Below are 17,927 nucleotides of genomic sequence, written 5' to 3'. Positions count from 1 at the left end.
CCATCTGGCTCGTAGACCGTAGGTTTCCAAATGTCCCCAATATACATATTTCTTCTTAGTGTGCAATGAATGGAACAACATGTGGATAACGCGAATATTACGTCAACACGATTTGTGACCTTTCAGTCATATTACAAAAGCCGTGATGAAGCGACTGTTGCGATTCTGTCATTGGATTCGAATCAAAGGTGTACCCAGCGAGGGTCAGTGAAGGGCAGCTGGTCACCTAAAAAAAAAAAAAAAAAAAAATTGCTAAGCAAACTCCTATCTTTCCCTGCCAGACAGACGTATTAATTCATTACCAATTTGGAAAAAAAATGTCAGATCGTGGAATGGATTCCAACAAGCAGCTAGTGCAGCCAGAGTCCTTCGTCATGAATTCTGAAAACTATTTCGTCACTCACCGTTAAAGTAACAGGAACTATCTCCCCTTAAAACCTTAGCACACTCTTACTTCGATTCATGTTATTTACTAATGACAGCACTCTCATGCAATACCATATCAACAACACTCACAACTGCCATCCGCCTTGCGACGAAAATCAACATGCTGTTCTATAAATACATTTTTAACAAAAGATTTCCTGTAAACTGGAGGTGCGGTGTGATCGACAAAATCGGTCAGTTTTGTCTTGTTGTCATATAGGGCTCACATACTGATATTTCTTTGATTTTATTGTAAAATAAATTCTTTGGTCTACGAGACTGGACATATTCGTACTAGAACGCAATCCCTACCTGAATAGTGAGCACCTCAGATAACACATCTATATGTAACACTTTATGTTGCGTGACCGACTTTTCATGTATACACGTTCAATTGCCAGAAACGTCGCCAGACTTTAAGTCTACGAGATTGAAAAAATTCTGTCAGAATTAATCACCAGAGTTATGAACAGTACTATTTTTCTGAACGCGTGCAAGACGTCTTCGGAAGAGACACACAATTTTGCAAACTAAACGGAAAAATCTGCGGTAAAAAGTTGCAAATTTATTTTAACTTTTGTGAATTATTTACGTTTTTTTTGGTACCAATAAATTTTCTACATTAATTTATGTGGTTTTGGGCACTTTTCATTCGTGAATGGCATTGAACACACTTCCTCAAACACAGTTTCGAAATAACGGTTTGTGCCGCAGATTGCGCGGATGACACTCGCGCTAACCGACAACAACATGGCAGCTGCAACCCCGCGGGAGATGCGGCGGGTAGCAACGCAGCCGTTCTCGCGTCCTTGCCTATCCGCGTCCTTGTGACGTCACAAGTCGGGAATAACCCCGACACGGCGGAGTGGCACAGTTCTTAGTCACGCGCGGAACGCCGCCTTTCTACCGGGACAGCTCATTACCACGTTTTAACGGCTTTTGCGAGGAATGTTCCCATTATTTAGAGGGCATTGCCGTTACGCTTAAGACTTGGATGCAAAATAACAAGCGAACTGCATACGGGCTTTTCGTTTCCAAAAACAAACGAGAGAAATCAATAATACATTTACCTCGAGGATGTTGGGCTATTCAATGAAGGGTATGGCCATATGCCATATGAATACAAGTGTGTACAGTCTATTAATTCAATCTAAGTCGTCAGAATCAATGAGGCATAAGTGTTTATGAAATGGAGTCACATGAAAATACTAATGGGCAGATAACTGTTACTCTCGTTTTCAACTTCGGGCTGCTACTGACTAGGGAAGCAACTGGTTTGCTGGTGAGTAACCAGTAAATCGAAAAAGATTAACTGCCTTTCGCAAGCAGTGCAATCTAAAAGTTATGCCTACTCATTTCAGAGCCCTCCCAAGGAAGAAAAATAGTTGGGGCATGACCTACTGCCTTGACCACGTTACAATAACAACAACAAAATAGAAGGAAGATCTCAAATGCTAAAGCGTCAATTCTGTCCATTACCCCTTGGAAATTAAAGTAAAATTTCACTCAAATAGAACCCGAAACAGAGTTGGAAAGAAAAACTAAAGATTGTTACACAAACTATCAAACAGAACAAGAACATCTACCAAGAGTATTTTTCAAAGCTGAAGATTAACAACTGAGAGGAAATGGAGGAATTGTTACCAAAAGCGACTGAAAAGGAAGTATGAAACAGAAACACAACTATGTGATGATGCCCTTGATAACAGGCTAAGGACTTGGAAGAGATGTTACTTTGACAAAACTGAGGAAAACTGGAATGAATTCAGCAAACAAAAGAAAATACTGCAAAGTTTATTAAAGAGGAAAAAAGAAAGTATGATGGAACTGGTGTAGAAAATCTGAAAAAAGGCTTAAAACAATATAATTCTAGCGGATTTTACAGAAGCTTCAAAAGAACTACAATGGTATCACAAAGCCGAGTATCTGTTCCAAAAGGCAGGATGGTAACAAGGACAATTGCCGAAAGACTAAACTTCAAGAGACAGTCAAATGTAAATCCACAGTCAAACCCACCAAGGATCACAAAAATAAAAATAAATGTCAAAGAACTGAAAACAGTAATAGTGTGGGGAGGGTGTAATAACAGCTGAAATGTTTAAATTTTGAGGGATCAGACAGCAGAAAACTTACATCGCATAATTTCTGACATCTGGGGGAAAAAAAGAAAAAAACTACATGTTGACTGGAAATATGTGCTTATACACCCACTCCACAATAAGGGAGACTGCACTGACTCAAACAACTACCAAGGAATTTGGTTAATACCAGTTTCTTACACAGTACTTTCCAAAGTCTTATTAAACATAATAGAAGAAGTGGATCATCAAACAGGTGACTACCAAGGAGGTTTCAGAAGAGGAAGGTCCTGTATGAATAGATTTTCTGTCTGAAAAGCATCCCCAGAGTAAGAGCAATAGGAAGTAGAAATACTATAGTTGTGTTCATTGACTTTAAAAAAGCACGTGACTCAGCTGATCAGCAGATTTTCTTGAATGTTTTGGAACAATTGAGAACAGGTGTAAAAACTAGAGCAATTATATATCAAATGCTAATTGAAACCATCACCAAAGGGAAATTTCAGAGCCCATTGGATTTAGACAGGAGCTGGTCAGGGAGATGGACTATCACCCAACTAGTTTACCACTGTCCTGGCAAAGCTAATGAGAACATGGAAGCAAGTCATAAAAGAAGAATCCGTTTGGGTTCAAAGATGTATGGTGTGAAGGTGGAGTGTTTAGTTTTCACAGATGATGTGATAAGGAAGCAGCTGAAATAATGCTCAAAAAAGCTGTACAAGATAGCATAAGAAACAGGTCCCATGATCTCTATTAAAAACAAAACACAGGGAATACAAACATGAAGTTGATACTCATCTGAACACTGGCTTTAGAACAATCCAGAGAAAAAATAAATTAACGTATCTTGTTAAATGAATCCCAACTGAATGGGCGTAATAAAGAATCAAACAAAGGACGAGCTAGAAAGATAGACCTAGCATTTAGTACAGAATAAATATAACAAAATAACAGTCTTGTACAGTTCAAAGGCAGTACGCCTCGATTATTAAACCAGTAATACTTTACAGTTAGTTCACTGTGCCTGAAACTGAATAAGAAAGGAGATACAGAAGAACTAGAGAAAAGGGAAAGAACAATTTTAAGGAAGATCCTAAGACTGCAAAAAAGAAACGATGATACATGGACAAAGAGGAAGAATGAAGGTGTGTATAAACAGGCGAAGGGGGTTGAAGACAATATATGCAAGAGAAGGCTGAAGTTTTATGGGCAACTCTCTAAAGAATGAGCGAACGCAGATTGACAGAGAAAATCTTCATCTACATTACATAACTAACGATTTGAGGATGTAAGAAAGAACACAGAAGAAGTTGGCATCAGTCATTAGTCAGAGAGAGATTTAGGGTAAAGGGGTATTTCAAACGAAAGTTGACAATTTCAGTGTACAACAACGAAGATCATCCAGAAAAAGGAGCTTCGGCAAAAGAATGAAGAGATTTTGGGAGGAGAAGAAAAAGATGTTTCATTTTTAAGTCATTCCCAGAATTATTTTATCCAGACCTGAGTTTATTCAGTTACTTTTCAGAAGATACGTAATTATGAATTATAAACATAAAATAGTCTCTGAATTAATGTAAACACTTACTTGTATTTCTAGCAGCAATTCAGTCTTGCGTCTTCTGATGTCAATGAGCATCTTCTGCTGTTCAGGTGTGAGTTCTACAAAGATATGAAAACAATACTAAGATTAATTTTTGTTCACTTGGTGAAACATTAAATTTTGTTTGAAAGCAATGTTGGAGAAAATAATCATTTGTCTCCATGTTTCATATCAGTGGACGCAGCTATCCAAGCTGACTGCTATTTAGGTAGCTTGTTTCAATTCTCGCTATATGAGACAGTCAATTGCCTCAATACAAATTTAGAAAAGAAATGCCTGTTAGTCTTATCACATGGATGAATAGTATAATATTTCTCCATTTCAGCAATCATAATCTAAAGAAAGAAATATCTTACACAAAAATCACAAAACCACATATTCGAGCAATGTGATACACAGAAACTCAATAAATAAAAAGCAACTCAAACAGGAAGATAGTATCTCATCTTACAATAGATTACTTCATATCAAAACACATTACAATCCCAAAAAACAACAGAAACATTTTATAAAGGGGCATACTATTCCACAAATAGTGAGAAATAAATTACACAGATTAATACTGAATGAGGTCAACAGAAATGTCAAACAGTTTTTCTGATTACCAGATTCTTTCATGTCATTATGCATCTCGTGTCCTCCAGCTTTTCCTATCTCAAGCCTACCCTCTCCATTCTTGACATCATGTTGCCTCTGAATTCTTCAGCTCTGCCAACAAAGACACTCTGTGGATTTCTCAAGTTCCTCACCGCCATTAGCTTTCAACTTTGCTCCAGCTGCACAAATGTGGCCAAGATTGTAAGTGCAGTAGAACAAGCAATGTGACATATTCCACAAGAAGTGGCAGATGGGGTATGGCTTGCTACAGACCAGATTTTAGTGACACTCAAGCTATGTAAGTCCAATATTAGCAGGGTGGAGAAACATGGACTGAAATCAGTGGGGAAGGAGTTGACTGTCTTATCGGATGAGAAGGGGAAAGCTTACGCTTATCCTCAATGCTACAGATTATTGTATGAAAGTGGATCTGGTATTGGAAGACTGCACATACTGGATCCTCAAATGGGGTTCGACTTTGGCACTTAGCAGTAAGCCATGGGAGCTACTAAAGAACACTGACCCCTATGACATATCCATGAAGGTTTAAATCAAGAGCACCAAGGCCACTTAGGTTATATGGTCTGCATAAGACACAAAAAAGATGGCATACCACTGAGACCAACTGTTAGTGCTATCAGCTCTCCTACATATAGGTTGGCAGCTACAGTTGACCACTGTGTACATCATACCAAGAACTCACAAATGTTTATTAATGTGATAAAGCAGATGAGCATATACCTAAGTCACGTCAAGATCAGTTTAAACGTGGTCTCCCTTTGTACAATGGTCCTGTAGAACAGACACTATTAACTATTGGTCACTTGTCGCATCAATGAAATGTTAAAATCATTTTGACACTTCTTGTCAATCAGTCACTTTTTATATGGTGGACATTATTATGAAACGACTGATGGAACAGCCATAGGTTCACCACCGCCACCAGCCAGAGCTAATCTTTTAATGGAGGATTTTGATGCATAAGTGCTGAACAGCACTCCGTTACAGACATCCCACTTCTTCAGATATGCTGACGATACATTTTTATTCCGGCCACATGGGAGTGAGACAATGCAGCAGTTCATTGAGCACATGAATGATACACATCTAAACATAAGACTGACAATAGGGGTGGAGAAGGACAGGAAGTTTCCTTTCTTAGAAGTATGGGTTGAATGGAAATCAAATGGACAACTTAGGCATTCTGTGCGTAGAAAACCGACATACACAGAGCTCTAATTCAATGGGTGTAGCTTTCACCATCCAGCTAAGAACAAGCTATGCTGAGCACTGTAACATAAAGAGCCAAAACTATTTTGGACAAGTAGCACCTCAGCTCTTAGATTAAGCACCTCATGATCATGTTCCTTCTGAACAGGTATTCTGTCTGTGATATCAGGTCAATGCTGTCAAGGAAACAAGGATGTGACACTGTTCAACCAAACCAGGAGGGCCAACTTGCAGCACTGTTTCCATTCTGCAATGCAGCAACTAGTACAATAGGTAGAGTCCTAAACATGCAAGGAATCAGGCCAGACCTCTGTCTAACCATGAAAATTAAAGAAATGTTGCAACCAATTAATAATAATCTCAGTGTGAGAGTACCAGGGGTTTGTAACATCCCTTGCAAGTGTGGCAAAAGTTATGCTGACCAGTTTATACAAACTGTTGCCAATTAAGGTGTTAAGCATTCGTATAACCTTAAATACAGGAATCTCAAAAAAAAAAAAAAAAAAAAAAAAAAAAAAAAAAAAAAAAAAAAAAATAATCAGCAGTGGTCAAGCACAGCTGTTAAATAAACAGAAGACTTTGTTTGAACACAGGAAAATTCTTACCCATCAAACTACTGGGACGCTCTTGTCAAGGAAGCAGTTGAAATTACACTTTTAAGAGCAACCAACTTTAGTGCACACACCAGTTATGCACCTAAAAAGGCAAGGGTGCATGCACTTGGTAAACAAAGAGTACAGAGGAAAACTTTACCGACCAATGCAAGTGTGGCACTACAAGCGACACTAGGCAGAGCCTGCAACCATTATTACGGCACCTTGATATGTGCACAGTTTCCATGATATCATCATAATGTAATCCAGCCAATCAGATGCTGCCCTCTGGTTATAAAAGCGGAAGCCTAATCAGTAACACAACAGTCAGATATAGCCACTGATGATGATGATGTGCGTAATAATCGAAAACACAGGATTTTTATGAATCTGACATGACAAGTGAATCAAGGACTTTTTATCCATCATCATTTACCTTCTGCTACTGTTCATTGAATTTGACATTGGCACAAATGGGGGTGAATTATACTGCCACAAACATTTTTGGTCAATTGCCAAACAATATCAAAAGTCTGACAGACAACCAATCGGCATTCAAAAGTAAGTTAAGGGAATTCCTGAATGACAACTCCTTCTACTCCATAGATGAATTTTTAGACATAGGCCAAAGATATACAGTAAGCATTAACAATTGTAGCGTATATAAGACTAACAATGATTATTTGGGATAAATGAATCTTGTGTACTTTGACACGTTCCACATCATTACGAAAGAATCGTGTTCATGATCCATGGAACAAGTAATATAACTAACTAACTAACTAACATGTAGCACAAAATGTTTGTCAATCTGTCCTGTCAATAAGCAATTTCTGGTCATTATACTAAATCCAGATTTTCGTTCCCTTATTATTATTATTATTATTTTCATGAAGCTGATCTCTATGTAGTACTGAGTGGTTGTAAACAAAGTGAAGCTACTCATGGAGGTCCTATTGGGCTGTAATTATCACATGGCAGCAAAACTTGACATACATACTAATGTGTTACTGTGGAACCAAAATATGGTGGAGAAAATATTAGTTCCAATTGTGACCACCAGGTGTTCACCGATTATATGATGGCATGACACCCACACTGTAATTTGACAAGCCATAATGTGACAGTATGGCTATCGAGGAGAGAGACTACGTGCTGTTAGCAAAACAGTTTTATGTGAACGCCAGCAATTAGTGCCGCACTGAGAGGGTATCACCATCTAAAACAAATGAGGAGAATTCTGAAGTCATTAAATGGTTTAAAGAAGATGATAATGAAATTTAAACACATGGGTGGGCTTGGTGTTGAACCCGAAAGAGAAAGGCATCTTAACCTGGTGGAAGTGATTGACACGGTTGCTCTTGCTATAAGTGACCATACAGCAGGTGCCCTGGGTAGTGTTAGTGTTCGTGGAGTGTCATGAGGGCTGTCCATCCCATAGTCAACAATACAGAAAGTTTTGCAGTTTATTTTACATTGGTATCTGTACAAGATCCAGACGGTGCAGCAACTGAAACCTCATAATACACAGCAAGGTTTTGAATTTGATCTTCAGTTTCTGACTTGGATCAAAGTTGATGACATGTGGCTGGGCAATATTCCATGGAATGACAAGCCACATTTTGCACTACAGGATGCAGTGAATACATAGAACTGTTGAATTTGGGGTACTGTTAAACCGTGTGTTGTGCACAAAGAGCCACTACACTCACCGTATTTGACTGGATGGTGTCGATTCACAAGCACCTTTATTCGCAGTCTGTTGTTCTTTGAAAAGAACATACCCAGAGGACCTGTAAGGTGCACCCTGATGTCTGCACATTATGGTGTCTTCACTGCACAGCAAGTGATTCTTGCTTTAGAAGAGTGCAACTGTGTGGAAACCACTTTTTACATACAAGATGGGGCAACATTAAATGTTAGTCATTGATGAACAATCTGCTTAATACAACCTTCCAAAAGCATGTTCAGCCTCTACCTTATCTGAAGGCCAATATACAGGAACATGTTGCTCAGATTCTACTGTAATTGCTGCAAGCAACTGTTGTTCATATCAGTTTATGGATGTAGCAGCTTGTCACTGTCTCCAGTTCTCATATTACATAAATTGTGTAAGTGGCAGTTAATAATAAAATCATCATTAGGCTTTTCTCACTTGTCTGGCCTCCTCTGTCTGCATCTTGTTTCGAAGATATTATATATGGAAACATTTCTATACACTTTTCTTGCATTCACAGTGCCACACTAGCACATGGTGGCCAAAACTGGAATTAATTGTTTTATCAGTGTAAATGGGTTCTGCATTAACGCATTAGAAGATCTACCAAGTTTCACTGCCATTTGATAATTACACCCCACACTGGATCTCTGTGAGTAGCTGCACTTTTGATTATAACCACCAATATTATCCAGTTTCCTTGTCTTTTATGATTTCTGTTCTATTCCCATATTAACTGTTCTCTGTGATGCTGATTTATAACTGAATCACAACTGCAAAATGACAAAGAGGATACAGAGAGGCCTACAGATCTTTCGTCACCAGTAACAGTGCATATGAAGAAATGTTGAGAACCCTTTTTGAGTTTTTGAAGGAATTTGGATTAAGTTGAAGGTATATCTTAAACTGCCTGAGAAATTGTAAATGTATATGGAGAGAAAATGGCACATCAACACTTTTTGGCATTAAAGAGGGATATGCAAGACAGATATGCTCTGCCTCTAGTATTGTTCACAATGGTACCTAATTAAAAAGCTAATAAGAATATCTAGAAGACTAATGATGAGCTAAATTGTCTGTTGTTGGAGGATGCTGAAAAACAGACAAAGAAAAAGAAAAAGGCATGCAAAGATATTTAAATGTTTTCATTCAGTTGAAAAATGCTAAATAGTATGAAACTTCAAGTTACTGTTACCAGTCTCTGTTTATTTGTCGCCAAGACACATTGCGAAGTTTTAATCTCCATCATCAGGGGAATTTACATGTATTAGTATGACGTGTGTATTGCATTACGATTTTGGGCTAACTTGTGGCTCTGTCCCCAGTGGTCACAGGTTCCTTTCCCCATCATAAGTTTACATGTAATATGGAGACAGTGCCACAAGCTAACTCAAAATCATAACACAACACACACTTCAAACTAATATGTGTAAATTCACCAGATGATGGAGGTTTATACCTTCAAAACATGTCATGGAGATAAATAAACAGTGATTGGTATCAGTAGACTTATTGTGTCATTTGATATGAATAACAGTCATGGCAAAGCCTAACCTAAAACGTTAGCATTTAAATAATGAAACTGAACAATATTAAAAACATGTCAGCTCTCGAATTAACCAAACACTTAAAATTTTGTGGACAAAGAGAGTCAACTACCAGTTAATAGACAAGAAGGCCAAAGAAACATGGAACTTCTTTGGTGCAAACAGCAAAATGTAATAACATACAGGAAAACATTAACTATTTAACGTAATTAATTGTAACTCATTGAATGATATATATGTGATCTGGGGTAACAACCAACAGCAAAAATTAAACTATTTAGAACCTTGCATAATCAAACGATTACAGATGAAACAAGATGTAGGACAAAAAAGTTTATCAATCTTTTTAAAAAAAGTGATTTTCTTTTCACACATTCATATATCTTCCTTCTGTGAAGAAAGGAATAAATTTTCCTTCTGATACGACAAGAGAACTCCAACTTGAATATATTCAAATGCAGTTCTAGTATTATGTTAAAAGTCAGTGGTCACTGCGTTCTGCAACATTTTTACGGAAACAAAGGATTGCTTTTCTGTTTTGAAGTTAATTTTTTGCTTCTATTTTCTTTAGCAAGTGCTGTTCTAATTTAATTCAATCCTATACTGTTTCTTAAAGTTTGTCACTTTGTTCATTCCTTCAATAGTAAATGACAGCAACATTTTATCTGCTTTTTTTTCACTGCCATCTATATATTTGTTTCATTAACTGGCACCAATTTTTTATTCTGCAATTATCATTGAATCTTATGATTTGTTCCATCCTCAGTGGCATGGAAGAACTGGTCATTTTTGTGCTCTCTCCTTGCTTCATCAGCCATAGAAAACCAGGATAACAAAGTATAAGGGACAGATATGTGTTCCCTATTATAAAAAAAAATCTGGTCTTGTATATCACAAACGACCTGATAAGGTTTCACACAGATGTCTTTCAATGTCCTACACAATAAGGGCCAATACTCATGGTAATACTTTATCTACTTTCTTGAGGTTCAAGTACAGTAGATAAGGGATATCCGTTGTTTGGTCTTATGACAGTATGGAACAAGTGATATTATATGGTTCATGATCACAATATTATACACAAATTATAATTAGATGGGAAGCATTCCTCAAAGTTCTAATGCAGTGAAACATTTTCACTAATGACTTATCTGACTTTGGCAGTCCATTTATCTATTTTGTAACAAAACCAAACAACTTTTCACCATGCATTTAAATTCAAAATCAGTCCCTAACCAGTTTTCATTTCTCAGACACTGATGATAACAGAAATACTACACCAAACATAATACTCATATTTCACAGTTATTTAAATGTACAGTTACACAGTAAACCCATCATAAATTATAGAAAGGCTTGGGGAAAGCAACATCTCTCCAAAGGCAGACTTGTTACTAATACTTCTAAGTGAATAATTCAAATCCAATGTTTTGGATTTCGATCAACTTCAGTGACACGATTATTTCCATTGATTTCCACTTCTTTCAACTATGATTTGTACATGTGAAAATTGCCAAGTTGTACAGTGATTTGGAGTCCATGTTAAACTTTAGGTCCCTCTATACCTGAATATGTAAGTTCAAAGACCAGAGGAAGGCAAAATGCACACCACCTTTGTCGAGACCATGACAAGTAAAGTGCCATCGAGTTCAAACTTACCTGCAGACTGAGGGCAGTTTCACCTTTTACTTGCTGATGAGTTAAATCACGTGTACCTTTGTACTACTACTATTAAAAATTCTGGTCCCCCCCCCCCCCCCCCCCAATAGCTTACACACTATTCTTTGCTGACTTCAGCAAATCTCGAACTGCAAATAAATTTTCTAAGAGCCATTCTAATGGTTTAACTCTACCGAGGGTCTACTATTCAAAAAACTATTATCATCTAGGCCTAACATTCACATCATCTCTGGTTCAACTGCCCTGAAAAAGTTTACAGTCAAAACAGCAAAATTCATCCTATTTTCTTCTCCCTGTTCAAGTTATCACTTCTTCTCCTACTCTCAACTATTTTACTGGTTTTCTTTATAAAAACAATGCAGAATTTTACACTCATTCTATTCAGTGTGCCATACAGATTGTTTTTATTTTCATCCAGATGTCAATATTAAAAGGCAAATTCTAACATCATTGCTTAGCTGTTATAGTTTTACTCCTGCTGCAGAAAAATCCTTAGATTTCTGCAGCAGGTTATAAGTAAGTAATGTAGCATCCTTACGTATGTTTCCATGCCAAGCTTCCTTATTAACCGCCGTTTCCTTTATACTGTGTGCTCCCTTACAAATAGCGTATTTATTTCCGAATTTCAGTCATTTCTTTCCAAAAGTTTCACATGATTATCTGGTTCATCACAACAGGAGAAGCTTCTTCCAGTGTAATTTTTCTCTATTTTTCTTTTTCTTTTGCCAACCTTTACAACTGGTTCTCAGACAGTTTTTTTTTTTTTTCAATCCAGTCTGATCAATACTAATCCAATTGATTTTTCTTCTCATTCTGAAATATAATGCCCCGGACGGGTTCAGCAAAACCCAAGTGGATTACTCCTAGTGTGAGGTTTGAGTGACCCAATCCCCCTCCCACACACAAACAAACACAAAACTGCTCATTTGTCTCCAGCCAACACCACTTTCTTCCATGAAAAAGTTCCAAAAGCTAGAAATGCTGTGACTTATTTTTAAGCATCTCTATTTGGTTGTACTAGCAGTTACACCACTTGAAATATATGCTGCAACAACTGCTCAGATACAAAATCCTCTGTGTGTGTGTGTGTGTGTGTGTGGAGGGGCGGGGGGGGGGGGGGGGGGGGGGGAGGGATCACACTGTCACACTGTCTTTGATAAACCAAATAAATACGTTGGTATCAGCTGAACATTTAAAGCCGGGTAAATTCCTATACTGTAGCAATGTCGCAACATAATTACATTCTGTCAATATGTTTTCGAATACAGTACGCCACTGAAAACATTATTTATGTAAAAATGTTGTTTCTTTGTAAATGTTGCAACATTTTACACATTTCATAGGGATTAACATTGACACAGAACTATGAAAAAGGAAATACATTTTACTCTGACACACAGAAAATTACACATGGTGTACCACAAGGAAGCGTGCTTGGGCCACTACTCTTTTTGATTTATGTAAATGATCTCCCCAGTGGCATCCAAAATAAGGCCATCCTCTATGCTGATGATACCAATATTGTGATAAAGGGTGCAAACTTAGAAGAATGTGCTCTAAACACAGAAGGGATTCTTTGTTATCTTGATACTTGGTTCTGCAACAACAGATTAGTACCAAATTACAAGAAAACTAATTTTATCTGTTTAAAAAATAACAGACCCAAACAAAATTTGATAGGATTAAAAATCAATGACAACAGTCTTGAACAAGTAACAAGTGCGAAATTTTTAGGTCTCTACATAGATGACAAACTGTCTTGGTCAGAGCACATCAATGCTGTGTCATAAGCTTAACTCGATTTGTTTTGCAATTAGGAAGCTAAGTGAAATTGTTAATATGGAAACTCTGATAAAATATTACTTTGCACAATTCTATTCCATTATGTCCTATGGAATTGAGCTTTGGGGGAGTGCATCAAATATGAAAAAGATCCTTATTATACAAAAAAAGGTAATCCGCATAATGACAAGACAAAAGTGGCGAGCCACTTGCAAACCAAAATTTAAAGAACTAAATATCCTAACGGTAGTAAATGTCTACATCTACAGAATTCTAATACTCACTAAAAAACACATTAATCTCTACCAAACAAACAAACAGGTACACCAATATGAAACCCGGAATTGCTGGAAACTAAGGGCAATTCAGCATCGGACCAGCCGATATGAGAAAGGGACTACATACATAGGAATGCGCCTCTATAACTGTCTACCAAATGTCATCACAAAAGCAGAGAGCATAAATGAATTTAAAAAAGGTATTAAACCAATACTGACAGAAAACCCATTCTATACTATACAGGAATACTTTGATTACAGCAAAAGTATGAATAAATAAGGTATGACAATAAACTTGTATAATTGTAGACTATCATGATTACTAACTTAGGTGATTTTAACATGTGTTATTATTAACTTTTTATAATATTGTTAATTTGAAGCTGTATAAGTAAACCCTTTTCATTCAATAAAGGGATATTTCGACTACAGCAAAAGTATGAATAAATAATGTGTGATTATAAACTTGTATAATTGTAGACTATTATGATTATTAACCTATGGGATTTTAACATGTATCATTATCACTTTTTATAATAGTATCAATTTGAAGATGTATATGTGAAATTGTAATGTATTCTCAACTTCAATGTAAAACATGACAATGCCTATATGTAAAGATACAACATGTATCAAATCAAATGGCTGCTGAATAAATAAATCAATCAATCAATCAATTAATTCTTTTTCAATAAATAATCTGGAACAACATCAACTCTACACAAATAAGATTTTGTGGTTCTTGCAATTTCAACACTTTTTTCCCCGTTACTGAGGACAGAAAAAAATAATATGTGACATTGGGAACAACAGTTTTGCATGATTCCTCAAAACAGATTATCAACAATCTTTGAAAAATGCTGGTTAAATCACTCAAACATCTGATCTCCATCTGAAATTTGTTTCAGTTAGCTTTAGTTATTCAGGTGCATCCATTTTGCTTTGGTTCCTATGGTACCAGCATCAAATTCAGAAAAGGCCACACTCATACTACCCGAGTTTGCAATATGCCTATAGTTTGAGGTCTGGTTTGATTTTGATAGGATTTTGTCGAGGACCTGCTTATACTTTTAAAAAGTATTTTTGGGTGTAGACTGGCAAAACAAAGCATAAAAGACAATTTGATAAAGATGTCAGTAGCATAAGGTGTCTCAACAGTAGAGACATTATATCTGTTCCTCTTTGCTGTTGCCAAGCCATTCAGATAGTTAACAAAAGAGTACCTTTAACTTAAACTTTTTCTAAGATCACAGTGACAGTAACTGTTGCCATATATGTTTTAGTAGCAAAAGACTGAAGCTGACGGACTATAAAAATGAATTGTGATGTATGACTTATCACATAAAGGTGAAGCAACAGCTTTGTAAAAGATTTTAAAAGTTAAAAATCATAAACAGTGTGTGGTTACAGTTTTCTAGTTGTCCTGAATTATCAGTTGTAGTAAACAGACATGGATCAGCCTACAGACAAAAATAGTTACATTTAAAAAGTATGTTAAATGAACATACAAAATAATATTTAGTGGAATTGCCTGAAGTTCAGTTTAATTGGACATGGTTCTATTATTCATCATCTATAGCTATACATCTCTTACACATACCCGATTTAGCAACTCATTTTACAAAAGGAATAAATACAGAGAGACTGGCCATTTTTTGAATAGCAGCGACTTAATTATGATGGGGATGTGTAACACACTGACTGCTGCACACTTATTAATGAAGTTTCACGGCCAGGACAGGCACACAGCATTAGTTTGAGGCTCTGCATGTCCAGCTGTGGTCACAATGTGCCAGGTAATACTGTGACTGCCAGCAGTGACATGTTAATGTAATATCTGTGTCTTTTTTTCTTGTTGGATGACACATTTAGTATAGATTTCTATGCATTAATACTCACTCTTTTCTACTCACAAGCAATACACATCTTGTTGGAGAAGGAACTATTCAATGTTCTATGTCCTTCACCCCAACATCAATAAATTAATTTTCAAGCAGTGACAATAATACCTAATATCTTATTTAAACATAAATTTAAGTTACAGGTTTCTACTTCAATTCATATGTGCTTTTCGATTATAATATAATTATAAATGGAAAAGAGCTACATAGTTTTAAATACAAGATTGTAAGTCTTTTTTTATAAGAAAACAAACAGCACTCTGTCAAAAAACACAGGGCCTGATTACTCTGTCACTTTGACCCAATCTTATAACATGCCTCTACATGTAGCACAATTGTCAATTTTTGGTTCAGATAACTTGCTGACATATGGGATCTTGTTTTTGTTTTATTGACCAGTGTGATTAGTTTCATGTGTCAAAAGACACCGGGCATTAAGGACAAATTTGATAAGGAAGTCATCAAAATAACACCCATACTTTTAGTTAAATGTCATCTAGTACACTGGCGTAATACTTACAATGGTGCATACCAATATGTCTTTTTCATGGATATCTACTACTTTTGAAACAACGGCACAAACATGTTGGATGAGTAAGTTGTGGATTAGATGTACGACAAATTATCACAGTTCTCTATTATAGTAAAATACAGTGTGATGAGTTACTATTTAGGATCGAAAATTCTATATAATAATAGCTCATGACCAAAAAATGTAAAGTACTTGTATTATCTCAATCACAAAGAGAACAATACAATCATAAGTTCGAAAACTCTCTCTCTCTATATATATATATAAACTGCATAGGATATATGAAATATTATTCAAGAGTTTAATGCAAACATTGCATTTGTCTCAAATTATGACAGCTAATAAATTCAGCACGTTCTTTATTGTATATTAATAACGAAGTTTGGGGGTCACAATACGATCATCAAAGTTCAGTTCGTGTCCAAAAACAAATACTTTGAACAATTTTAGAACAGACTACACGCTCCGCAATTTTGACAGATGACTTCCAAGAACGAGTTGCAGAGTGCGTGACAAGTATCAGCTGTATGTCACGGACAAATTTCAATATTTGGTGTAGACGTAATACACAACAATGTATTGGCGTGTTAAGTTTATAAAGGGTGCTAGATTTGACAACAGAATGTTTAAAATAGAACAACAAGGTTTAAAGGGGTTGATCAATAGCTTTTATGCCATTAGCGTTGAACATTATGTCAGTAGACTTCTCATCACAGCTTACCTGTTAAATTAAACGTATCGGGAACATGCGACGAAGTACTCATTTTTAAGGAATCAAATTCCTTCCACATCAGAAAAACAAACGCATAAAAAACTGAAATAATTTTACGTAACCATTAGCTTTCTTCCACACCAAAGATGTTGCAACGGGAATTGTAAAAAAATTGCTTACACCAAATACATAGTACTCTCTGTGGGCGTCTTTAGCGCGCCGTGTGGCGTTCTCTGCAACTAAGCTGCATGGCAGGATTTTCAAACACATTCAGTGCATTCAGTGACGTATTGTTTGTGTGACATAAAAGCAAGAAGAATCACAGTAAATATTTGTGTGTTAACTAGCGAAATGGTGATCCGCGGTTTCAAATCCCTCTCTCATACGCTAGTAGAACAACAATAAATTTTTTTATGTCTCTAGAATGAAATATTCACTCTGCATCGGAGTGTAAACTGACATCAAACTTTCTGGCAGATTAAAATTGTGTGCTGAACGGAGACTCGAACTTGCTCGCAAAAGGCACAGCTACCGAGTTCGAGTCTCGTCCAGCATACAGTTTTAATCTGCCAGAAAGTTTAATCTCTCTGTTTTAACGAAGAAAATGTCATCCGTGGTCGGAATCTCATACTCCCACACTAGTAGAGCTACAGTAAATATATGCATGTTAACTACAAAAAATGGTATTCCGTGGTTGGAATCACAAACTTTCACATAATCAAATACAATGTTCTACTTCCAGATTGACAGCTTCTCCCTGTTGTCCTCCACCTCATTCGTTGGTCATGTCAGCTAGACTGGCTAGAGGCACCCTGTAGTATCAGTCTGATAATTGCGACCTTGCTTGTTGTCATTTACTGTGTTCCTCGCAGTTTCCTGCCTTCGTCACATTGTTTAGTCCCTGTGCTCCTGCAACCGCCTTCTCACGTTGTCACCGCCATCGCCGTCGTCTTCCGTCGCTGTCATCACCGCCCCATCATCCCGGACATCTCTGTTGTCACCCCTGCCACCGTGGCGACACTTTGTCGCCGGCCGCTTGCTAATCTCTCGCAACTCCGCCTCTGCCCGGCACCGTCGTCCTCGCCGCCACTTCGGCTGCCGCTCACACCACTAATATTCAGATTTATGTAGCTACCTCTGATCGTGCACAGGATACAGTTTTCATCAGTTTATTTAGCTACTTCTGATCATGCACAAGATACAGCTTTAATCAGGTATATCTGTATGAAGTGGATTCACAAGCACCTTTATGCT

At 36.9% G+C, this 17,927-nt stretch overlaps 1 protein-coding gene across 2 annotated transcripts in view; it reads right to left on the bottom strand.

The window, feature by feature from the left end:
* Window positions 1-16,933, bottom strand: part of LOC126337024 (cytohesin-1) — a 211,468-nt gene extending 194,535 nt beyond the window's left edge. Inside the window, exons 1-2 of one of the 2 annotated variants that reach the window (XM_050001300.1) lie at window positions 16,683-16,933; window positions 4,090-4,163 (exon numbers count right to left, since the gene is read on the bottom strand). In XM_050001300.1, coding sequence (XP_049857257.1) covers window positions 4,090-4,163; window positions 16,683-16,752 — 144 coding nt within the window. In that variant the 5' untranslated portion in view covers window positions 16,753-16,933. The remainder of the gene's footprint in view (window positions 1-4,089; window positions 4,164-16,682) is intronic. The other variant, XM_050001301.1, reaches the window with a different exon arrangement.
* Window positions 16,934-17,927: the final 994 nt, after the last annotated feature.

The sequence above is a fragment of the Schistocerca gregaria genome, chromosome 2 (assembly GCF_023897955.1).
Source record: "Schistocerca gregaria isolate iqSchGreg1 chromosome 2, iqSchGreg1.2, whole genome shotgun sequence".
NCBI lineage: Eukaryota > Metazoa > Arthropoda > Insecta > Orthoptera > Acrididae > Schistocerca > Schistocerca gregaria.
Note: the sequence above shows the minus strand (reverse complement) of the source record. Positions and strands in the feature narration are given on the sequence as shown.